Source organism: Colossoma macropomum, unplaced genomic scaffold (assembly GCF_904425465.1).
Source record: "Colossoma macropomum unplaced genomic scaffold, Colossoma_macropomum, whole genome shotgun sequence".
NCBI lineage: Eukaryota > Metazoa > Chordata > Actinopteri > Characiformes > Serrasalmidae > Colossoma > Colossoma macropomum.
The window spans coordinates 13606842-13632606 of NW_023494799.1; the positions used below are offsets into that span (position 1 = coordinate 13606842).

The 25765-nt window shown below is 37.6% G+C and overlaps 1 protein-coding gene across 1 annotated transcript in view; it reads right to left on the reverse strand.

The window, feature by feature from the left end:
* Window positions 1-25765, reverse strand: part of thsd7bb (thrombospondin, type I, domain containing 7Bb) — a 115277-nt gene that overhangs the window by 43205 nt on the left and 46307 nt on the right. The window contains exons 5-11 of the mRNA XM_036587031.1: window positions 24800-24955; window positions 21317-21517; window positions 10075-10266; window positions 7646-7880; window positions 5890-6005; window positions 3933-4065; window positions 2842-2945 (exon numbers count right to left, since the gene is read on the reverse strand). Coding sequence (XP_036442924.1) covers window positions 2842-2945; window positions 3933-4065; window positions 5890-6005; window positions 7646-7880; window positions 10075-10266; window positions 21317-21517; window positions 24800-24955 — 1137 coding nt within the window. The remainder of the gene's footprint in view (window positions 1-2841; window positions 2946-3932; window positions 4066-5889; window positions 6006-7645; window positions 7881-10074; window positions 10267-21316; window positions 21518-24799; window positions 24956-25765) is intronic.

The window sequence follows — 25765 nt, forward strand, 5'->3', positions numbered from 1 at the left end:
AAATGGAGAAATTCTGTTGAAAGTGTCGATCAATTAATACCACATTTGAGTTCAGAGGAGAAAAGCAAATACCTTTACTGTGTAATTAATTATACAGTTACATATAAATGACTATGAAATGTTACCTGAATGTACAGCAAAACAACATAATAACTCTGAAGGGTTAATTTAACTTAGCTGTATACCTTCTATGCAGTCCTGATGTTTCAGTTGTTCTCTGGCAGCTGTTCATCATTCCAGACGCTGTCAGACTGCTTCCCGTTGTCAAGGTTACACATTCAGGTGCATTAACACTCTTGACAGGCTACTCGCTGCGTCCTGATTGGCCTGCTTTTGTCTTTAAATACGCATAACCCCTCAGCAGGCCCAACAACAGTGGGACAGCATCATCAGCACACAGCACAGTCCTCAGGGAGGACACTTAAACAGCTGGACTCGTCTGCAAATATCTGTACTCCTCTACAGGTTTCAGTAAGTGGCCACAACAAATCACTACATCATTTTGTAGAATCACTTTATTCAGGGGTGGAATTAGTGATTCCAGGGCTCTAGTCAGGAATGGAAAGTTATTTTTTATTTTTTATCATATTTTGCTTTTGTCCCTGAGATCCATATAACATGTCTGTGTGGGATTATGTACCAAAAACAGTCATAACTCAATATAACCACTTTCCAACTTTTCTGTATCCTATAAAATTAAACAGTTTGTCTTTATTACTATGCCTTTATGACGGATATATGTAAATAAGCTCTGCTCCAATGGGCTGTCTTATATTGTGCTTCATGCAAAATGCAGTTCAGGCTAAAACACTCTTTATAACTTCAGTGTGAATGGACAGGGCTAAACTGCTGTAAGCTGAAGGGGCAGATATATGTAAATGTAAATGTGTTGTTTTTTCGTGACATCACACAAACAATGAATTCAAAATGAGCTGTTTTTGCAGCTTTGCTTCCATATATGGACTGGATAAACTGGGAAGTGAATGGTATGTTTTGAAACCTTAACAATGTTTACATATTACATTACTCTCTTTTATTTAAAAAAAGCAGGAGAATTTGGTTTTCTATGATATGGGGCCTTTAAGTTAATGCTAAACATTTTTTACTCGTTTTAAGACATTTTGAAACAAGCAAAACTCTGTGCCAAAAATAGGATAATTTTACTTAATACAATTTCTGAAATAATAAGATAAATAAATAATAAGTAATCTAATAAAAACAATAATTAAAAACAACAGGCTTAATAGGTTAATAAACATCAACATGTACAGTACATCTAATTAGTGTTTTCAGGGGCTCTTGGGTCATAAAGACCGCCCCACCTTTATTGACATTTTGACTTTAGTTCAGTAGATTATCTTTTATCTTGTGTCACTTAGAGGAGGACGGGTTCCCCTTTGGACTCCCCTTTCCTCTCTTTGTTTTAGGGAGCTCTTAGGAGTTACATGATACAGACCAGCCCACCTCAAACTCCACACACACACACACGGACACAGCATTGCCTTCAGGCAAAATAATGCACATCAAATTTGCTAAAATCTGCACATCTTGTTTATTATTTATATGTTACACTGAGATGACCAAGGTGGCTAGCTAGTGAATACATGAAAACTGGCAAACGACATAATCATGACAGTCATTATGCTACAAACCAAAGCTTTCTTATTCGAAATTTAGACGTTAGTGCCATCAAAGGCGTCTGAATGTAACTGCTACATTTTAGGTGGAATATGAAATGAGAATAAGAAGCCAACTTCAGCTTTATCTAATCTCTGTCCACTGCGTAAGACTCAGTTACAGTCAACAAACCAGGGGTGTACCACTTGTGACTGGCCCAAAACGCTGTGTTCTAAAAATATGTCCTACCCATCAAGAGGTCTAACCGAGCACATGCATATTATTAGAATGGTGCAGTAATTATTATTTCAAACATTTTTTGTGTTTTTAATGTAAATTCAGTACAGAATCAGCTTAATATTACTACTTAGCCCAGATAAGGCGATTTAGGCTATCAAAATATGCTGATTATTCCTTTAATGCTGATAACGATTTCTGATAAGGAGGTTTAGACTGTCAAAATATCCTACCCAGAGATTTCAACGCTGGTACCATTTTCTGAGAGGGTGATTTAGGCCATTAAAATATACCGCCTACAATTTTGTGTAGGACACAACATAATGCCAGGTAAAATATAACAGCAGTTGTTCATGTAGTAAAACAGGCTCCTGTACAAAGTGCTTTGGGTCACTTACTCGTATTCCTAGCAGTCACAGCAGTGTTTCTTGAGACACACTGCCATGAAGACCATTTGTGTACTATGCCAAATTAAACAATGAGAGCTGTCCATATTCCCCCATTTACATTCAAAATAGTTACTGTTTTTCAAACTTTTTATACACTGTAAAAAGTGGCTCGTCAGATCTACCTAAAAAAATACTTCATGTAGTAACAAGCAATTGAACTTGTTTTATTCAACTCAAAAAATTACTTTGATTGAATGAATTGTTCATTCAACGTGTTATTTAGGTTGAATAAAACTAGTCAATTTACTTGTTACCACATGAAGTCGTTTTTTTAGGTAGATCTGACGAGACATTTTTTACAGTATGCTCAGTCAGTGTCCTAGTCCCTCAGTGGTTGAATAAACTTCCTTGAATTCTGCACTGCACAGTCACTCAGTTCCGTCTGCCGTGGTCTGAAGACTCGCCTCTACATGCACTCTCCCCTGCTATCTCTTGTAAAAAGTGCTACATTTTGAAAATCACATAGAATTGAATAGATTGCAAAGAAAGCGGCAGTGATCGCAGTGATTCAACTTAACAGAAATCAATAGTCACTCACCTCTGGTCTCCAGACCAAGCCCACAAGCTTCAGTATGGCCTCCCACAGCCTGCCTCACTGAATCAGGTACTAGAATGCATGGGTGCCAGCGGTGCGTCTGCCATCTGCCAGCCAGTCAGCAACAAAAACATCAGCACTCTTAAAAAACATACAGTATCTACCGCTAAAATATGAATGATAATAGTAACCAAAAAGAGCACGTAGAGGCTTAATTCTGATACAAAATATTATTCATAAGTACTATTAAAAATAAAGTGTTATATGTTGCATACAACTGTATACATATATTTTCGTTGATTTTCTACATGAAAAGAAGTTAACACCACTTCGGCATTAAACAAAATTAGATATCATATATTTCTGTGAATTTCAATGGACACTTATTACTAGTTAATGGATTTAACATATTGGAAAACAAATAACACATGTTTACGTTTGGACACATTTTAGGTCAGTACTTAGTAAAGATCCCCTTTGTAAAGATCCCCTTGATTTAGGATTTTTCCCCATATTTCCTTGAAGAATGCTTTCAGTTCAGAAATTCATTAGCTTGCATGCAGAGCGTGTTTGAGATACTCCCACAAAATTTCAATAATACAAAAGTCTGGCGACAGTCAAAGCCACTTCTTTGTCCTTGGCAGTGATGTGGGAGTTTTGCTTTGCATGCCTGACCAATCTAAAACAGTTCTACCAGAGATTTTTTTTGGTCATTAAATCTCTTCTTCTTCCTAACTTCCATTTCTTGATGCCATTTCCCAACTTTAGTAAAAATTACATAAGAAAAGTGTTTAGATATCTTTTTTACAGACTTTTACAGCCACACTGTATGTTTTATTTTTACAAAATACTACATTCAGCGAATAAATAATAGTTGTGAATTAAAATTTGTGGAAATACGTTAAGTTCATGTTTGTTCCATGCAGAGGGGATGTTAACCTCTTTTCACTTAGAAAATCAGCAAAATGTGTAATTTGACCAAAGGTGTCCAAACCTTTTCATACAACTGCAGCTTAAACTTTTACTTATTATTGGACTTTTCAGAATGGGATATTTTTCAGCTTGAACACCTTGGCTGTATGGTACTGACCCACCTGTATGTTGGACAAAGAGGTGGTGGGTTGCACTCTCTCTCCTCAAAGAGTGTGGCTGGACATTCCTGACCGCCATTAGCTGGCCTCTGGATAATAATCCGGTGGCGTGACTGGGTGCTGATCGTGGCATTCACTGAAGGGAAAAAAGAAGTTAATAAAATTCTAAGAAAGACAAAAAAAGGCATCTGTTCTGCATGTGTGTGTGTGTGTGTGTGTGTGTGTGTGTGTGTGTCTATACACACAGTACTATGCAAAAGTCTTAGGCAGTTGAGAAAATTGTTTAAAACTATTTTCTTGGCAGTAAGTATATATCTTGGTATTGCCAGTAAAAACACTGCATAACATTAGATAAAATGCATCCATCCATCCATCCATCATCTAAACCGCTTATCCTTCTGGGTCGCGGTGGGGTGCTGGAGCCTATCCCAGCTGTCATTGGGCGGAAGGCAGGATACACCCTGGACAGGTCACCAGTCCATCGCAGGGCAGACAGACAGACATACACATTCACACACACATTCACACCTAGCGGCAATTTAGCATGTCCAGTTGGCCTGCCTGCATGTTTTTGGACTGTGGGAGGAAACCGGAGTTAGATAAAATGCAAATAAACATAATTATAGTAAAGCATAACAAGATTTTTTTGTTTTTAAAAAGTGTTAATACCATACATTTTCTTCTGTTTTATATTTGCCTTTATGGTCTGTTTATGATAGTTGTGTGTGTTTTTGTACCAAAAATAGTAATAATAATAATTATTATTATAATTAATTTTAACATGACAATTTTCCAACCTCTAATTAAACACTCTTTTTCCGCTACCGTGCCATATAAATATATACTCATAAATATATATATATATATATATATATATATATATATATATATATATATATATATATATTTGTGAGCTGTGTTTTTACTGGCTGCCTTATGTTGTGCCTCATTCAAAAAAGCAGTCTGGATTGAAACCCTCTTTATAACTTCAGTATGAATGGGCAGGACTAAACTGCTATAGGCTGAATAGGCAGAAATATGTTAATGCTTGGTTTCATTCTCATTATTTGAACACAATCACTTATTTCAGAGAACTCAGTTTGTGCCTGTCTAGGAGGCTGACTATAATTAAATGCTTGTCTTTTATAACAACAACACAGACTTAACTGGTAAACACAGAGGACAATACGTTATAGACAGATGGACCACAAAACACTATCATGGTTAAAACAGCAAAAATCTGTAAAATGCATCCAAACCTAACCTTTAGCATGTGGATAACATGTTATAACACAATAATAATTGGAATAAAGATATCAGGGTTTACAATGTATTTGACAGAACAATTGACTTCAAGTTCAATTTAATGTGAACATTTCAAGTTCAATATGTGTGAAAAAAGTCAAAGTCATTCAGGGTGGTTTGATGTGAATTGGTTTACTGTAGAGAAACTTACAGACTTGTATTTCTTTACAGTGGTGGTGATGGAAACCAGGGGTCATGATGTCTAGAACCCCAATACAGCCATTTTATCCAGTATCCAAATCCACCAGTGTTATATCGATAACAGTAAAGTAACAGTAAAATAGAGGTAAATCTGAAAAAATAAAGTGTATTTTGCCTTACAAGACCCTGCCTGTATCTCTCCACCATGGATATTTTAAAGCATTTCACACTAAACCACTCTGAATGACTTTGTTTACATCTGAACCATTTAGTTTTATAGAAATATTTTTAAAACTTAATGGAATTAAATGAAATTAAATGAATTCCTTGTTAAGTATTCTGTCAGATGCATTTTGAATGAACTCACCAAACTCTTCTTCTTCAATTAAGAAATAAATCTTTGGTAAAGTTTAAGAAACCTTTGCTCTGAATTTAATTGATTTAAGCTAAATCAACCAATCAGATGACCACAGTTGCTTAAACATTTGTTAAGCTGTATTTTCCCACAGTGCACCTGGTGAGCAGGAAGCTGGACATGGGCTCCATTCACTGAAGGGGGTTACGACACAGTCCACTTTGCATGGAAGAGTACAGGACTGGACCTCATCTGGACGGGTGGATTCAGGACACCTAGAGAAGAGGTCAGACAGTTAATGACAAAAACACATGGAGCTTAGACATGAAATCTTCTGTTTCCACTCTCAGTCTGACTCTCTCTGGGATACATCACTGACCCTTAGAACCTCATCTGGTGCATTCATGTGGAAACACTATTCATGATCAATCTCTACAGCTTAGCTAGACACTTCAATAACCTTTCTGGGCAAGAGAGAAAGATTGCAGGCTTGGAGCCAAATGTTTCTCAAGAACCTTTTTGTGCACTGGTTCTAAAAAGACTCTCATGAGTGACTTAGATCTGGCTGCTTTTGTAACCCCTAGATGTTAATTTTCTTCCTTCTGAATAGCCTCTGACCTCATTATCTCATAGAGTGTCACTCTTAGAGTGGAAATGAACTTCTCTTTCAATGTCTCTCGCTGCTCTATTAGCCACCCATGAATTCATACGTCTATCTTTCCTTTCATTCTTCTTCTTTTCCCTCTTTTCCTACATTCTTTTGCAACTGTCACCCCACACTGTAAAGAACTGCTGTAATTTTACAGTAAATGTAAATTACAGAAGATTACTGCATTTTGCAATTGACTGTTTGCAAAATGATGACCAGTCCCACCTCCCTTAGTTATTGTTGCTATGCCTGTCAAACATTTAGCTAGCAGGCATCCATATTACTTTTGCTAACAGACTACAAAGCTAAGCAGCACCAAGAAACCTTTACAGGCACACAGAGGAACACCTCCAAACTCATTTTATTATTCAAAAATAAACTGGCTTTACATGTTCAGTGCAGATATATTTGTTTGAGAATACACAAAATTTAGGAAAAATTTTGCGGAAAAAATTATTTGGCATTACAAAAATGAGTGACTGGCCATTAAAGCACCAGGTTTTCATGTCAAACAACGAGAAGATTAAGACTTAGAAAGCTGCTACTTTAGATGAGCTAATGCTAAAGCTAAATTACAGTAAGTTCCTGTAAAAATAAGCTATCTAAGAATTCCCAAGAAAATCTCTATCAAGATTTGAACGAGAAGCTGGTGAATGAGAAGCTGACTTCAGCCTCGTAAAAAATCAGATGTTAAGAGATATTTTACAAAAAAATATTCTACTTTTGCAGAAAGTTTCCTGGCGGAGATGTGAGAAAAGCGGCTATAGCTTTACTAAGTTTTGGCTCCCAAGATGGTTTGATTTTTGTTGAAAAGACAAAATGGCTCTTCTCCTGGGTTGCTGACCCCTGATATACAATCTGTATCAGTTATCTGTGGAGTGTAGTTACAAGACTTGGAGTTTTAAGAATTAGTGAACTATAAGGTTGGTGGGTAATGCTGTAGTTGTGCATGAAGTGCAGTTATATATGACCCCACATGTTCGGGTTAGCATGGCCGAGGATTTCTGGGTATTGGGCCCTGATGTATCAGCAATTAGCAAAAGCAAAGAGTAATTTCTTCAATCAAAAGTCTAGTCTACAGGAAGATTCATGGTGTTTACAATAGATACTATAAGGCTGGAAAATCACAGTAAAATGTTGACAGTACAGTTTTGTATATTTACAGTACTTTACTTACAGTACTTTACAAAGCTGTCAGCAACTTTGTACTTCTTTCAGTATTTTTACACAGCAACTTTATGAGCTTTTGTCCTCTGCGGTGCTTACCGTTCTGGCGCCACATGTTCATTGTCAGCTCTCCTGCAGAAGACTTGTCGAGTTTGTATGGCAGTGCCGCAGCCTCTCTCCACTGCCTCCTCCTGGGCTGTGGTGTTCTGCTCCACACTGAGGTCTGGAGTGCAGGGGCCCCACGGAGAAGTAACCCAGTAGGACACCACGCATGGGTGGGTGCCACATGGTCTCCACTGCTCCAGAACAGGGGCAGGCAAGCATCCTTTCCCTTCTATATTCAGACAATGCACTTATTGACTAATGGCTGAGTAAGGATTACTGAAATGATAAAAAAGCTGCCTGTCTAAAGACTTAAGGCACCTAGGTTGATAAAACCTACTTTAAAAATAAAAGATTAATATATTATTAGAAATACACAGTTCTGTGCAAAAGTCAGAGACCACCCTCCATTTATTAAATTTCCTGTCAAAACCATTACATAAAAATTAGCATTTTTTTTTCTTTTGAAGGAGATTAGATATAAAATACTCCATCTGCATAAGGAAGAGGAAGTGAAAGACAAAGGAAAATGAGTGAAGTTTCCAAAATTGGTCAAAAAATGATTAAAAGATATAGAGAAAATGGGGCTCCTATCAACCATGCAAGACCTAGAAGTAATGTTGTAGTACTTGTGTCCAGACTCAGTCTCGAGACCGGTCTCAGGATCATAAAGTAGCAGTCTCATTCTCATCTCAGTCTAGTCTCAGACTCAGGGGTAAGGTGGACTCGGAAATTACTGTCGAGTCCAGCAGAGTTTGATGTCTCTCTGAAGTTATGGGAATTAGCTTCCACGGATTTATTTTTTCGGACTCACCTAATGATGCTTATTTGGCACCTACCAAGTGCTGGATGTCGGGCTGAAGAGAGAAAAGCTGCGAACAGCGTTCTGGACCAAAACAACAGATTTAGATATCTAAGTGATGTGTTTAGACTCTAAGTAATTGAGTTACTTGGGTTTTAAAGCTTCATTTTAAAAAAGTTCAAACATCCAGGGCAGATCAGAAACCTATTATTACTATGTTTCATTTTTTCATTTAATAACAAAAATGAATGTAGTTTAGTTCATGTTCATTTGTTCATTTGAAGTTTTAGAGAAGAAGAAAATACACAGTTTGACTAAGACTGTAATATAATAATAATAATTTAGAATGTTTTAGGCTATATATTACTTATTAATGGACAATGCTACCCGAAAGCTCAGATCTCAGCATCCCTGAATGTGATTGGGTTTACTTGGATTGTAAGAAGTAGAAAATTTAACCAACTTTTAAGACTGAACTTTGGAGATGTGAAAAAATAGCCATGCAGAGTTCTTTGAAAAACTGAAAAAAAGCCTCTGAAAAGGATGGAAGCTGTAATAAAGGCAGAGTGAACACATTAAACACTGAAAATGTGATGTTATATTTATTGTTGAGGCTTCTTTGTAATTTTCTCTTAAATATATGTTTTCTACTTTTCTCTTACTGCTGAAAATTGAATAGCTTGTACTTTACTAAAACATTTAGAAGTTTGGAAATTAAATAAATGAAAGCTGGTCTTTGAGTTTTGCCCAGTATTGTATAACGCAAATAACCCAGCTATTTTACAGCTCCCTAAAATAACCATGAGTGATATCCATTTCCATCCACAACACTGTCACAGACAATAATTTTCTTTCACATGGGCATGTGTGTGTGCATGTGTGTGTGCATGCATGTTTAAGGACAAAAGGGCAAGCTGATGTTATCGGGTCAGACAACGTGCATGAGTTTGTCACGAGAAGAACATGCATAATTCATAACTGCAAGCTGCTTTTGGGGAACCTAGCAGTGAATGGGTAGCTGAAGCATTAGAGTCAATGACAAGGGCTCACTCAGAGTTAGGACCATTGTGCTGTGCTTTTTAAAAGCCGTGCTGTGAATAACTCGTCAGAAACTCTCGCAAAAGGCCTTTAATGCACATGGGTACAGTAAGGCTAATTTGACAGCCTTACAAACAGACTTATTTCCCCCCTTTTAGGCCTTTCAGTGGTGGCATTGTACTCATTCCCTTTTTAACTCACTCTAGCCTAGTCGGTTCGAAAGTCATACATCAGAATAGTCTGTGGTATAAAAAATGAAAATTATTCTAAATAAAATAATTGCCCATAGTAATGGTAATATCTAATGGCTGACAGCAGTTACTGTTCGTTTGCGTGTCATTTCATGTTTGCTTCCTGGACATATAAAAAAAAGAACAAGCTAATAATTGCTTTCAGCCTTAATAAGTCACATAAGACTTGCAAATTACTTTATTTGCGTGAGATCCACCCACTGTTTTCGTGTTTTTCCATCCATTATTTAGTCACAGCAATGGTCAGCATTGCAATTCAAGGCTATTTTCTCACTTGGGGTTATCCAGCACCATGTGTAAATTGACAAAAATTAACGCGAAGCGAGGTATCTTACGCTCTGTTGGAGGTGCGAGGATGGAGCGGGAGCGACTCTGTTTGCCCTCTGCATGTTTGTCAGAGCAGGAGTGTGAGCAGGATGACCAGGAGCTCCAGGGTCCCAGCACGCAGTCCCCAGGACAGGGCATCTCACACAGCTGCTGAAGTGGAGGAGGGTCTCCCAGACACCTCACGCTGGGGACAGTCTCTCCTGTAGGACAAGACGAGGTGTAGTCTATGTCATACGTATGAACAAAACACTCAATAGGGAACCATGAGGAGTGGTACTATAAAAGTTTGTATGATTACACGTTTTGTTTGTTTACCAAGTGAAAATAGGTTTATATATATAAAATGTGCCATAATTTTTGCACAAGCCACATTTTAACTGAGGGACTGCCGTAAACTAATCCACAATTGTACAATTGTCCAAATATTCATGAATATTATATAGAAGTATTCACTCTCTCACTCATCATCTAAGCCGCTTATCATCCTGGGTTGTGGGAGGTGCTGGAGCCTATCCCAGCACTCACTGGGTGGAAGGCATATAGCAGTATTTAATGAAGAAATCTTTACTTTGCAAGCAGCCTGTGAATATCCAGTCACCAGCACTATGACAATATGGGACTTGCAGTGTTATGGTAGCACCAAGTTAACAGTGGTGTACATTCACTTTCTTATACTGGGCTTAATAGCTTGTTACTCAGCAGTTCTAGCTTAAACACTGACATAACATGCATGTAACATGCTCTTTGCTTTGTATGTTGTAGTTGTTCAGTAAATGCTTTAATAAATATTGAAGACCAATGTTACTGGAGAAGCCTGTTAATTATCTGACAGTTCCATGTTCTGGAATGCTAGCTTTTCACAATCCAATCAAATCCCATTCATGAAATCAAGTCTTTCTTGAGTCATATTTGTCTCCTGAATATACGGTTTTAGAATACGTCACAGAAGGGAAGGAAGTGCATTATGATATCCATTTAATGTATAACTGTATAACAGTTTGAAAACCCGTGTTCACTGTGTGAATGTCAGGTATTGATGCACAACTCTGGGCATTCTGGAGTCGACTTGAACTCCTGGCTCCTGCCACTGGAGTCGAGGGAGTTGACTCCTCAACTCCACTTAATTTGAACCAAGACAGCGCCAGAGCCAGTGATAAAAAATGCAACAGAGATTAAACCATTCTAACCATAGTTTACCCAGTTTTAAGCAGGTTATAGAGATGTGTTGACAATTTGTATTCATACCAGGTAGCTTGACTGCTGACTTGTTTGAACACATCTTACCATCAGATAAGCTAGCTTATTTAACAGAGGCTGCTGAATGAGCGCTCAAGCCGGCTATAGGATCAGGGGAAATGGAGTGTCGTACTGAGAGAGTCATTACTGAGCTCATAATTCTTTGAAAATGAATCATTATTACCCAGATTTAAAGTGAAGTTTTAGTTCTGGAGCAGCTGAATGTTTTCTTCTTTTGCTCTTTTCACAGGGCTGAAGTTGGTTTCTTATTCTAATTTTCCATTCCACCTTAAATGATGCAGCAGTTGCTCAGGTGCCAGAATGTACCTGCAGTGCCATTTAAGGTGGAACGGAAAATGTGAAGCTGATAAGAACTCCAGCTTCATCTTCTTTTCTATGGTGTTGAGTGAAAAGAGTTGTTTATTTTTGGCTCTGGTTTTCATTCCTTGTTTCTGATCATTGCAACCTTAATCAGTTTGGTTTCATAAGCAAAATTAGGGTGCAGGACGATGCAGTATAGAGGCAGACATATCAGAAACACTTTTTTTTTACCAGAGTTTGTTCTTACAGCGGCTAGTAAGCAGCTTTATCACATCATAAAACCTGATAATAAAGCCGAGTAACTCACACTACTCAAACTTTGTCTTTCAAGCTAATTACAGTGAAAAAACACAGAATCAAAGAGTCAAATCCTAGCATTTTGAGTCTCAGAGTCACTGGCCAAGAGTCAAACCCCAGATGTGTTGGAGTCCTGCTTTGGAATCGACTCCTCATTAGGTGGAAAAATAACAGGGGAGAAAAGGCCAGGTGTAATTCTTAGGATCAAGCAAGTCAGAGAAGAAATAAAAACAAACAGCGAAGCATTTTATTCAGTTTTACTCCTCTATTTTGGCTTTAGATTTTTAGTAATGTACTTGTGTAAAAATCCCTGCACATAGTGCACAGTTTTTAATATCACATACTTTATCACTAGCCTGACAAATGCCTTTCAACTGATGGCAGTTTGGCAAAAATTAGGCTTGCCTAGTTTTTTTGTTTCAAGAGATAATGTATGAAGGATTGAAATATCTGCAGCAGCAGCATGCAATTAACACATTATCTATTTGTTCTGCTCCTGCTGAGTTTTATTGTAGCTTTAATCAGAGCCACCTTATTCTTACATTCAGAAGATCCTGAAGACTTTAAAAGCTGAATCAACGATGTCCAATTAGGGGACTGTACATAATTAAAAATTGGGCATTGTAAGGCCATGAAGACTTTTCATGTAATACGTTAGAGTAAGAATACATCACTGCAAACCGATGGAATATCCTGGGAAAAACCCTCTCTGGTTAACCCCTTGCACAGGGCCCGTCAGCAGGCCCAAAGTTTTATTATACGCTTCTATAAGCTAAGCCAGTTTGCACTGAAGTCCCTGTAGTTACTGACAAATTGGTCTTAGTGTACAAAAAACCTGGCATTTTAAGTGGTTAAAGTAGATGTGAATAAATGTGTTCTGTTTCATCTGTTGTGTGCAGCATCATGAAAAAAGTATTTGCCCCTTTAGTGATTTTCTCTATTACTGCATATTTGTCACAATGAATGAATTTAGATCTTTAAACAGAATGCAATATTAGACAATGGAAAGCTTTTTAAACCTATTTTTAAATGATCATTTTATTTGTTTGAGGAACAAAGTTTTCCAGTATGCCAATCAAACGTAAAAAACGTAATTGCCCTCTTAGTTACTCAAGCACAAAGTAACCAAATTTCATTGATACTGAGATTGACGTAATTGAACAGAGCCAGGCTTGAATGCAGCCAGCCCTATTGAATGTAAACAACAGTCATATTGAAGTTCACCATAGAGTAATGTAGTCGGCACAAAGTTTTTAGAAGCACACTAGGCTATGGTCAAAAGCAAATCCAAAAGTGATTAAAAATGCTGTTGAAATCAGTCTGAAAAGGGTTAGGAAACTATTTTCACTAGACAACAACTATTTTCACTCCAAGACAACATCCAAGAAACTGCAGTACTTTCCAACATCAGCTAAAGTCAGTGTTCATGGCTCCATTGTAAGAAAATGACTGGGCAAAAGCGGCACTCATGTAAGATCAGCTAGATAGAAATCACTGCTAACCAAAAGAGACATCAATGATCGTCTCACAGTTTATAAAAAATAAAAAAAACACCTGGACAATCCCTAGGTTTTTTGGGATAGTGTTCTATAGACAGGCTGGGCTGTCTTCACTACAAGTCATCCTTTTGTTTAACACAGGTCCATTTGTATCTGCTGTGAAGCAAGTTCTGCATTTTACAAAAGTAACATCATACCAACATTAAAGCATGGTGGTGGCAGTGGGAAGGCATGGGGATGTTTTGCTTCCTCACAACTTGGACAACTTGCTACTACTGAAGGAATCATGAATTCTGTTCTGCATTAAGGAATTATTGAGGAGTCAAAAAAAATTTCAGGGTCTCAACCGAGCAAGTCATGCTGGAAAACCTACCAGTATCTATGAATATATCTGAATTATAGCAGTTCTGCAAAGAAGAGTGGGCTTCAATTCCTCCACAACAATGTGAAAGGCTGCTATCAACTTTTAGGAAACGTTGGTTGCGGTTACTCCTGCTGAAGGTCATGAAACAGGTCATTTTAAGGGGGCAATTACACGGGTGATTAACACATGGGATAACTTTGTGTTTGATAAAGTTCTCTTTGTGTAATGCAACATTTTGTTTAAAGCATTCATTGTGACAAATATGCAATAATAAAGAAAACCAGAAGGGGAAAATACTTTTTCACACCACTCTTTCTCACACATACACGTATCATGCACACACACACACACACACACACATCTATGCACTACCCCATCTCGGAGTGAAGAGGAGAAATCGATTTCACACATGTTGGCAGACTCTCTGAATAGAATCAGATGAAGTGAAGAGTGATAAGCCTCTTATTCACTTCTGCTCTTCCATTTATCGCTAGAAACCCAAGGAAGACCACATCACACCAGCTGATCTATGACCCTTAGAGCCATTCCATCTCTGAGCCTAATAAATATATACGCAAATGGAAGCCTTTTTGAAAGCTGAAGACCAATTTAAAGCTGTGCCACTCTCAAATGTACATTTTATGACCCCTGAAATTTTCATTGAGCCTGTTATTTTATGAGGATGTAATTTATTTTCTCTCAGTCACAGCAAAGCCCCTGGATTTAAAAAAAAAAGTCTATTTGCGTGTAGGAGAGGACTATTCTCCTGCTTGATTAAGTGGAAGGATATCCGGCGCATATCAAGGAGTCACGGGGGAATAGGGTTCGAGAACTGCTTACAGACAGAAGATGTCAGCACAATGAGCTGCTTCAAAGAAACCTCACACTGACATTTGAAAACATGAAGGACGGTAAGATGGGAGAAGCTGGAGCAGAAAAGATGCTATCTGGGTTTGGTTATGGCTTTTATTCTACAGATGTGCCTGCACTTGCACGCCCATTTCTTTCACAACCAAATTTCATTGTAAAACAATAAAATGCAATGACAAAAATACACAAAATAAATCAATAGGTATCATATAAAAGATTGAACTTCATGTACTCTAGGTTGCAGCACAGATGCACTCATTGGTACACTGGTCAATTTATTAGAAATACTTACTTTGTTGGTAGGTTGTTGGAGCTTTGGCTCATTTTTTTTTTGAATGAGCTTTGGCTGAATAGCCCCTTCGTCACTGGTCAGTTTCTGACCATTGCTGGCTGGACATTTTTAGCTAATTTTGAGCATAACTTAAAATGCTACGCAGTACATGACTAGCAAACATAGCTCTGAACAGCTGTACACACATTAAATCATAGGATTTTTCATTAAAACACAAACAAGCTACTTAATTGCAGAAAACATATTATGTGTTTCAGTAGTGATAATTCCTAATGATACACTTTGATTTTCACACTTTGGGACACACTTATTTCAAAACAATGGGATCTAACTGCTCATGTGGCCGTGGGAGACAGGATTTTTTTGTTTTTTGAAGTTTTTATTTATAAACTAAACTCATAATAAATTTAAAATAGATATTAAAAGAAATCAAAAAGATCTAGAAATAGAAAGTACTCTATAAATGACTTTTTTAACTGAGTGGCCGCAGTTTGAACTAATTCGGTAGAGCGGTCCATATAAGGGTGAGGAAAGGGCCTGTTTGGCTGCAGATTTTCATTCTAATCAAGCAGAAGCACTTCTGATTCTAGTTGTTTATTCAGTCAGATGATTATGTCTGCTTCTACTTTGTTGGAATGAAAACCCAGCCCTTTTTAGATAAGACTAGACACCGCTGACCTGTTCGGTAGGTGTATCTGACAAATTGTTCTATAAAACTGTGGGTACAAGGTGGGCGTTTATGGCAACTCTTTCATAGCATAAACATGACCCACCATAACCCATCATGTCCAGTGTGTTTGAATGCTCTCTAAATGAGTTTGATCATTTTGAGCCCTGCATACTCTAAAATTCAACGTGAGCTCTGAATAGCTGCCAATTACATTTCACACACCATTCATCGCAGGAAGAAGAATACAAATTGATTGGCTTTTGGCAGAACTCCATTAAAACATTACAATGTGGAATCATTTTTGTTCATTGAGAGAAAAACAGTGTTATCAGTACATACGGCCAGAGCTGGTTCCTACAGTTCCTACAAGCTGATTCTGCATTTAAGCTTAAACCAGGAGAATAATAGCTCATATTAATCAAAGTCAGCAACAGTGCTAAAGAAATGAATGAAGTTTCATTTTGTAGTCTGCCTAAGCTGATCAGGGATCAGTGCATGTTCATTCATCTCAAACCTAGAATTGGAACTCCCATTGCATTCATCATTAAGCTGGTTCAAAACAGCCCTTAAATACCAATGAGGTCTAACCTACACTCTTAAGAGATGGTTCTTCAAGGATTCTTTAGTAAAGAAAATGATTCTATATAGAACCATGAACACTCAAAAAAGTCTTTGCATGATTAAAAGGTTCATTGCATCATGAAAGGGTTCTTCAGATTGATGGGAATGTGTTGCATATGGTTCTATATAGAACCTTTTTAACAAGACGTTCTATATAGCAACAAAAAGGGTTCTGCTGTTGTTACAATGTCAAGTTTGTCACAGTAGAAGAACCCTTTTTCGTGCTGTATAGAACCCTTTTCAAAAAGGTTCTATATAGAACCATCTATAGCACATTCTACGTCAATCTGAAGAACCCTTTCACCATGCAAAGAACTCTTTGATCATGCATTTGTTCATGGTTCTATATTTACTAAAGAACCCTTGAAGAACCATATTTTTAAGGGTGTGTACCAATGTGGCGTGGATGATATTGTGCATGCTTAATTCATACTTCTAGCATTTGTGATCTTCAAAGAAAATGTTCTTTGTCATGAAACCTTTTTTTTACAATCTATAGTAAAAATATAGTTCTTTAGTGTTCTTTATAAGAGCTGTGCCAAAATAGTAGTGATTTGGAGGAACAGTGCTATTAAAAGAATCCTGTGGAAAACTGTGGAACAAACGTAGAGAGTAATGGGGCATCAAGTTCACCTGTTCAGTTTATAATCCTAAGAATTATTATTTAGTAACTACTAGGAATTATTTAGTAACTACTCTAAAATGAATATGGAATTTATGAAAGTGAGGAACTGAGTATACACTCAAGGTTCCAGTGTTCTTTAGTAAAGGCAATGGTTGTATTTAGAAGCGTGAGCTCTATTTAGAACCATTTCATGCTTAAATGGTTCTTTGCATGGTGAATTATCGATAATGTGTTGTATATGGTTCTGTATAACACCAAAAGGGGTACTTCTGTTGTTTTAAGCTTGGCATTGTAACAATAGCAGAACCCTTTTTGGTGCTGTATATAAACCTTTTTCAAGAAGTTTTATATATAACCAAATACAGCACATTCTCCAATCTGAAGAGTCATTTCATGTTGAAAAGAACCATTTAAGCCTGAACTGGTTGTATATATAACTCATGGTTGTAAATAGCACCATTGCCTTTACTAAAGAAACCTTGAAGATCTGTCTTTTTTAAGTGTGTAGGCCTAGACATCATCACTGTCATGACAAAACTCCAAAATGGTAAATTATCAGTAGAAGGAAAAAAAACGGTCTTAACTTTCAACAGAAGTTAATGTAGCAAGATTTCCTTCCATTTTGAGCCTGTTCTACTGGACCGTTCATCATGAACACTCTGTAAAGGGCTTATGGCATTTCAATTTCTGTAAAAAAAAAATGCAGGAAATAGTTCAAGCAGTAACAATATGGGCCTCTGTGCTTTGAGGGCTTAACCACAAGATTGTAGGTTCAAATTCCTTCGTAGCACAGAGAAATGTGTCAGAAATCTGTCTATGTAATAAATGAATGTATCTTGGAATAAACAGTGCTAACTTAGCAACTGGTTTCTTGCTAATGTCAAAGCTTCAGTCTCAAGGCTCTCAAGGAAATTGGACATTGGCCGTGTTACCTTGTCATTGGGCGTGTTACCTTGTCATGGCAAACTCAATTAAGCTTTGTGTTCCACTGTTAGTTTTCACTTATAATGGTGTCTGAATATTTTTTAATTTCTTTAAAATGTAATTGAATAAATTAATGCATTGTTTAACAAAAAGTAATAGTTAGTAAAAGCTTGAAACTAAAAACCCCTATATTCAAGTTTTCCAAGTTTTAGATTCCAGAATTTATTTTTGTTTAAATATTGTTTAAACAACTGTTGATTTTATAAAAATTAAAAAAAATTATAAGATAACAAAAAATATACTGCTTGAAAAAATAAAGATTCTGCAGGCACCAGGCATATATCAGGGGCACAAAAATGCTCCCATGCACATACTCGCTGACCAGTGGTCCATGCCATGGACAGTCACACCTGGTGGTAGAATGGACAGTGCACTGAGACAGACTCCAATTGCACATGCAAGAACAATCTGCTTCTAAATCCACAAGAGCCTTAAAGCTCATATCTTCGGAGGCGATTATCCAGACTCGCATGAACAGCAGCTTGACTCGGTGTCCATGGCCATGGATGAGTGACATTTGGGCAGCTTTATGACAGGATTCATGCAATCTGAGGACTCAAAAGTGCCTAAGACGCTTGCATAGCTTGTGTCTGCGAGAGAGACAATGCTTGGAACCGTCTCCCCGGGACAGTGTCTGCTCCAGCTCTCACCGCAAGGCTCAGGAGACAGTTATGAGACATCTACCCCTGAACTAAAACCCGAAAGAGCAGCCGTCAACACCTGGCGGCCTTCAGCTATCATCTCAAGGCCACAATACACAGCTCAGAGAACAAGGTATGTAACTGGAGCTCATGCTGCTACCAAGACTGCTGTGCGTGTGTGTGTGTGTCTGTGGGTGTGTATAATGACAGTCATTAGCAGTGTGTCCCACAACGTCCCGCTCTCTCAAAACCTGCGTGCGCTCTGATGGATGAGCCACATTTATCTCTGTGGGGACAAAGTCAGTCCACGCCAGAGAAAGACGAAGAGGAGGAGAGATTGGAGAAGCTTGCTGTGCTTGCCCACACAGGCTGATACCGCAGACGTTAACTGTGAAATGACAGCTATGATCTAGGTCTAGGTAAGTGTGGATGCAGCTATAACTTTGTAAAAACATACTCATCAACCTAAACCTGAGAGAAATAAGTAGGTAAGTCGATAGAAAACCTGTAGACTTTGGTAAGAACTGTGAGCCATTTAGATTGAGGAGGTTGTATTGGCTAATAACACTGGACACAGCAATCCGGTTTTGGCTGTTACAGTGATGGCAGAGTTTCGTGCCAGAATTTTGTTAAGAAAAGCAAAACAACATGAGTAACATGAGTGCTAACAGAAAACAGTTCAAGAGATAATGGACAGTAATATGCATATTAAAGGATTTGACATCTCAAATGCAAATATATAAAATTATACATATATATATATATATATATATATATACATATATATATATATATATATAAAACTGTCTAAATATTTATGACTTCTTTTTTTTGCAACCGTCTAAGCGTTGGCCCTATTGTTACGAGATCGCAAGTTCGATCCCTGGTGAGGGTTGGTGCTTTCCTCCGAGCGTGTTCAGCTGTCCAATGACGTTGTGTGAGCGGCAGTTCGAAAAGAAGTGGTGGCTGGCTTCACAGGTCTCGGAGGAAGCCTGTGTTAGCCTTCACCCTCCTAGCGTTGACAGTATTGTGTGATTGGGGGAGTCCTAACAAGCGGGTGGAATTGGTGACGACTAAATTGGGGAGATAATTGGGTAAAAATCTAAAAAAAAATAATCTTAATAAGTTGAATGTGGAAAATAAAACAGATTTCAGATGCCTGCTTCCCTGCCTGGCCTGGTCAGGACTGTTTCTGGCAGAGGTCAAACTTTTAATGTATGAGATATTAGATCACAGAGGTAAAGCCTTATATTCATATAATTCATATAATCAGGGGTGACTTTGGTAGCCATAGTGGTGAGTGTTAGTGAATGCAAGGAGGAATTTAACCAATCATCCAAACACTGTTAGCATTTGCTAAAATATTGCATTGTGGCAAGGCAGCATTCAAGCAATGTGTGCATTTGTTGGCTAGGTTAGGCTGGCTAACAAATAGTGCAGAAAGAATTCAGGTGATGTACTAGTTATAACTCTATTCGGCATCTCAGACATCCAGTGACAGCAGAGACAGAAAGAAAATGAAGGAAACCAATATGTTCCTTAAAAAAAGCACTGCAAACATGTTTTACTTTTATTATAATTAAAGCCACACGTTACAGTCATTTTACCACAGTTTTACCCAAAAGCTGTTTTTGAAATGCTAGCTAGTTCGCTCACTGGTACATGTTATGACACAACTGAACAGCATTCAGAATGTGTGGGGCGGGGCAGTGGAAAGGAGCCACTGACAAAAAAGACACCATAACTCTGATTGGTTCAAAGGAGCATTGATGTAAGCCTCTTCCAATATAGGCCCACCCAACTGAAACCCAACAGAGCAAACACATAACTGAAAAATATCTCAATCAAATTGACCAGTATTGCTCATATTTAGCAGTCAACATTACATTTATGCAAGAGCCTATAGCTGAAAGCACAAACAGATGAACAAAATAACTTCACAGCCCCTTTGACACAGAACAAAAGCCTGAGTCTTAAACCCTTAAATGGTCAGGGCCTGCTGACAGGGCCCAGAGTTTTATTACACTCCTCTATAACCTACGAATAGCTCAACCAGTTTGCACTGAAGTCCCTGTAGTTACTGAACAATAAGTCTTAATACATAATGAGCCAGAGATTTTAAGGGTTAATTTGTTTTGCTGCTGCTGATTATCCTGCAGAGTTTTATTGCAGCCCTAATCGTATCCACCTGATTCTCACATTCAGATGCTCCTGAAGGCTTGATTAATTGTTTTCGCTAACTGTGTATTCGCTAAATGTCTCACGTCCACATGAGTAAAATATCACTGTAGTTACAAAACCTCATAAATAGTAACTTTATAGGAGAACAAACATTCTTAAGTTTAATGTAAGTTAATGTAATATTCTATTCTAAGCAATTTTAGACCTTTTTTATTGATCCATACATGATCCACATAATGTTCACATGATATTCACTTATGGAAAAGAATATGGATATGGTGGGAGATTAGGTCACAGGTGGCTAGTGTAAATATTTAAGTGGATTTAAGTTACATTGTAAATAATTAAAAATGATCAGTGTAGAAGACTTGTTGATAAACTTTTCCCATACATTAGAGTGAGTAGGCCTACCTTACTGCAAACAAATGGAACATTTTAGAAAAAAAAACATTTCTTTTTTTTCTTTTCTCAAAAGATTAAACTAGGTATCAATAATTATGTTGTTTCTTGTTGGTTGTATAAACTGACTATTAAAATGTACATTAAGACTTAAGAACATTCCTGCTTGCTTCCATACTTTTGACCTGTGGTGTTTGAAATGTCCGAGAAATAAAAGAGTGAAGGACAGATAGCGAGGCGCGTGTTGTACCTGTCACTGCAACACACTCCACGCCCTGCTCCTGTGTTCCACGGCCGCAGGCTCCATCCCGAGGCACACAGAGACCTTGTGCTGTCACCCGCCACTGGAAGCTTATGGGGTCATGGCAGGTCATAGCTTCAGTAATGTGAGGGCAGCTCTCAGACTGACCCCATGCTTCCTCAACTATAAAGCGCATCCTTAACATGAAACCTGAGAAGGAGAAACTGCATCAGAAGGTGTGTCTGTGCAAGAGTGTGTGTGTGAGGTTGCATATACAGCACTGTGCAAAAGTCAGAGACCACCCTTTATGTATTTAATCTACAGTCAAAATGGCCATCATCTATGAAATATTCACCTTTCAGGAGGTATTTATGAGGAGATACAAGATATCAAATAGAACAAATCTGTAAAAAATGATGTAAAATGATGAAGTAAATTCTAAACAGTGCTGTCAGTGATTCCATAATGATTGAGAATGCTATGTAACATTGAGAAAAGGTAACATCTTCTTTTATTCAAAATATAAGCCAAAATCTATACTTTATTAAAGGTATGACTACAAAGAAAAAACTAAATCTTTTCATGAAAAACATATTTTTTCCTAAATTGCTGTGTGTGCTTGATTGATTGAAAGAATTGACTGATTAAAAGAATTTCCTCGCCTGATTGTAAGTTGTGTTTGTAGTGTTTGATGGTTTCTATCTGGGGTATGTGTTCAAAGTGTGGAGGTTAGACCATTTTGTAAAGAAAGTGTGTGTTTTTGGCCATGTGTTAACTGTTTTGAATGTCCTGAATGGAGAAAACTGTATACATGTAGTGTTTTTTTTTTCAAATACAACATCATGACAATAACGTGAACCGTAACAAACCGTAATTATCGTGATATAAATGTTTTATATCAGCACACGCCTACAGACATTGAAAATCAGTGTTCTTCTCATTAAACTCGCACTATTAAATTCAAATTAGAGGCATTTAAAAAGAGGAACAAACACTCCAGGGGAAATTGCACTCATCTAATGATTTGCACTCATCTGAAGAACACACACACACACACACACACACACACACACAGACACACACAAACACACACAGACAGAGTAATCGAATGCTTTATGTCCACATAATAATCTGACTGATCAGGCAGGCATAAACATCAGTGAAAGAGCACAACAGGTTCACTAACAGCAAGAGAGAGAGAGTGAGAGAAAGAGAGAGAGAGAGAGAGAGATGAAAAGAGAGAAAAGTGAGGGGCTGATGGTGAATGATGGAGGGGTTTCTGCAGTGCTGTAATTGCAGCCCCAGTAAAGGGTCAATGCTGCAGCTGAAGGTCAGGGACACTGAGCCCATCCCCATCTCAACATCAGCCAACACAAAAAACTATTTTAACTATTTTAAGTCTGTGTGTTTGTGAAAAACTTAAAAATTAACATTGAAACTGCATCAAAATTTAAAACTGTTTCACTGATGAGCCCCTTTGTCTCTTTTGAGGGTCTCTCATTTACTGTCTTTTGCAGAAATCAATGATTTCAGTGTCAATGATCAAACCACAGGCATCTGGGAACATTCTTTATATTTCTATATTGTTTATAGCTCTCACTAATTTTCATTTTTGTTAGTTTTATATGATAACTATTGTGCAGAAAGATCTGCAACTTGGCAATCTTTACTTTTGAAATAAATGTTGTATTGTAAACAGTTAAATGTTTTCTCTGTTGTTTGCTTATAACAGCTCATGCATTATGCAAAAGTGTGAATACTCCCAGTCAAATTACATATTTTGAGTTTTGTTGATTTTCTAAATGAAAATAAGTTAACACATCCTCTACAGTGAATAAACTTAAAAAATGCCATATTTTTCAAATTTCAGTGCACAATTTCTATTTATTTGCTGAGTTTAATATTGGAAAAAATAAAATATAAAATGTGCCATAACTTTTGTACAGGCCACATTTTATATTACCAGTCAGCAAATAAACAGTTATTGAGCACTGAAATGGGCAGAAGCGTATTCTCTGTAGAGGGTGTGTTAACTTATTTTGTAATTTGACCAGGGATGCCAAAATGTTTGCACACGACTGCATCTAACCAGGGCTATTTTGCGGAAAACAATATAAAACAGGTATTATTGATGATTAAAAAATTCAGAGAATCCGGAGAAATCTCTTTATGCAAGGGACAAGGCCAAAAAAACATTGGTTGGCCGTGATCTTCAGGCTCACAGGTGGCACTGTATTAAAAACTGTAGTGTAAATCACTGTATGGACTCAGGAACAATTCCTAAAAATTCTTTTACATCCAAGCGCAAGTTAAAACTCTACCATGCAGAGAAGAAATCATATATAAACAGGATCCAAACACACCGCTGCCTTCTCTGGGCCTGAGCTCATTTAAGATGGACTGACGCAAAGTGGAAAAGTGTCCTGTGGTCTGACGAATCAAAAGTTGAAATTCTTTTTGGAAATTATGGACTCCGCTTCCTCCGGGCTAAAGAGGAGAAGGACCATCCAGCTTGTTATCAGAGCACAGTTCCAAAGGCAGCATTGATGATGGTATGAGGGTGCATTAGTGCACATGGCATGGGTGACTTGCATGTCTGTGAAGGCACAATTGATACTGAATGATATGTACAGGTTTTGGCAACATATGCTTCCATCCAGATGATGTCTTTTTCAGGGAAGGCCTCGGTTATTTCAGCAAGACAGTGCCAAACCACATCCTGCATGAATTACAACAGCTCTATAGTACAAATGTCTGGGTGCTAAACTGGCCTGTCTGCAGTCCAGACCTGTCACCCATTAAAACATGTGGCGCATTATGAAACAAAAAATATGACAGTGGACCCCTGAACTGAAATCTTATATCAAGCAAGAATGGGAAAACATTTCACTTTCAAAACTACAGCAGTGTCTCCTCAGTTCCCAAACACTTACAGAGTGTTGTTAAATGAAGAGGTAATAAAACAAAGTGGTAAACATGTCCCGGTCCCAACTTTTCTGGATTATGTTGCTGGCATCAAATTCAAAATGGGCATATATTTTTTCAAAAACAATACAATTTCTCAGATTCAACATTTGTTGTTTTTGTACTATTTTCAATTAAATATAGGGTTTACATAATTTGCTCATCATTGCACTCTATTTTATATACATCTTGCACAGTGTTCCAACTTTTTTTTGGAAACAGGGTTGAAATATGAATATTATACCCTATAACTGTAAATTCATCAAAATACACTTAACAACTACAGCATTATCTTAATAAAAATGTATATATTTTATTTTATATTACATACTTTTAAGCCTTTAAACTTAAACCTTAGGTGTAATCCTAAAACCTACATGTGGACCCATACTTCATAATATATTAAGATATTATGATATTATTTTATGGTAATTACTGAATAATTGAGATTAAAGTTGTAAAGAATAACACTGCAGCTTAGCAGGTTAATGCTCTACTGAGCTTCTGGTGCAATGATCTTTCTCTGACCTTTCTTCCCATGATGCTCTACACTGTTGTCATGGACACAAGGTCCCCAAGGTGACCAAGGTGAGAGACGACATGGTTTGGAGCACGGGACAGAGCAGGGTTGGATCAGCAGAGGAACAGGAGAAGAGCACAAGCTCTGCCCAACAGGCCTGGACACTGTATAGATAGAGAAAGAGAAAAGGGGGGTAGAGAGAGAGAGAGAGAGAGAGAGAAAGAGAGATACTGACTCTATACGAGCTCTGCATTCTCAAAAATCCGTAAAGTAAAAGTAATTTAAATGTGTCTTTTCACAGCACACAGGCTTCAGATTACCATTTTAATTACAGCAAAGGCATGTACAGAACACTAAATCCCCTAAAGCACTCTGCTCAAAGTCTTAACAACACATATAGGATGAAAGAGAAAGTCAAATTCTCCAGCCTCAGGCATTCAAATGTCAACACATATTCTCAAAGTGGGCGTCAGTTAAACTCTGAAGAACTGCTATTCATCTGTTATTCCACATGCAGTACCATATCATCTGATTCGCAATTATACTAAACCATTTGTATCCTGCGAGACTGTTTTGACGGGAATGCTGAACATTCTATTCAAGAGCCTTTTTGCAAAGATGGAGGTGGAACCTTCAGAAGAAATATATATTTAACCAATAGATGGTTTTGTTTATGACCCAGTCAATCACTGAGCGATTCCACCAGCAGGCACAAACTAAAAGAATACTGTAAACGCATAGACCTTGGCTGGGCGTGACACAATATGGAGTAGCTTTGAATTAGATGTGTTGTTTTGATCACGCTACTTGAAGGTCCAAGGTGTGTTTGGGTGTGTAGTCCCTGTAGTCCCACAGACTTTAGGCTCTCCTAAGTTCTATTTTTGTTTTCACAGTACTGCCACCCTACTGAGAAAGATTAGCCTTTTATTGACCTCAGATTTTCTGCTAGTTGGCTACATCTACTTTTCTTCATA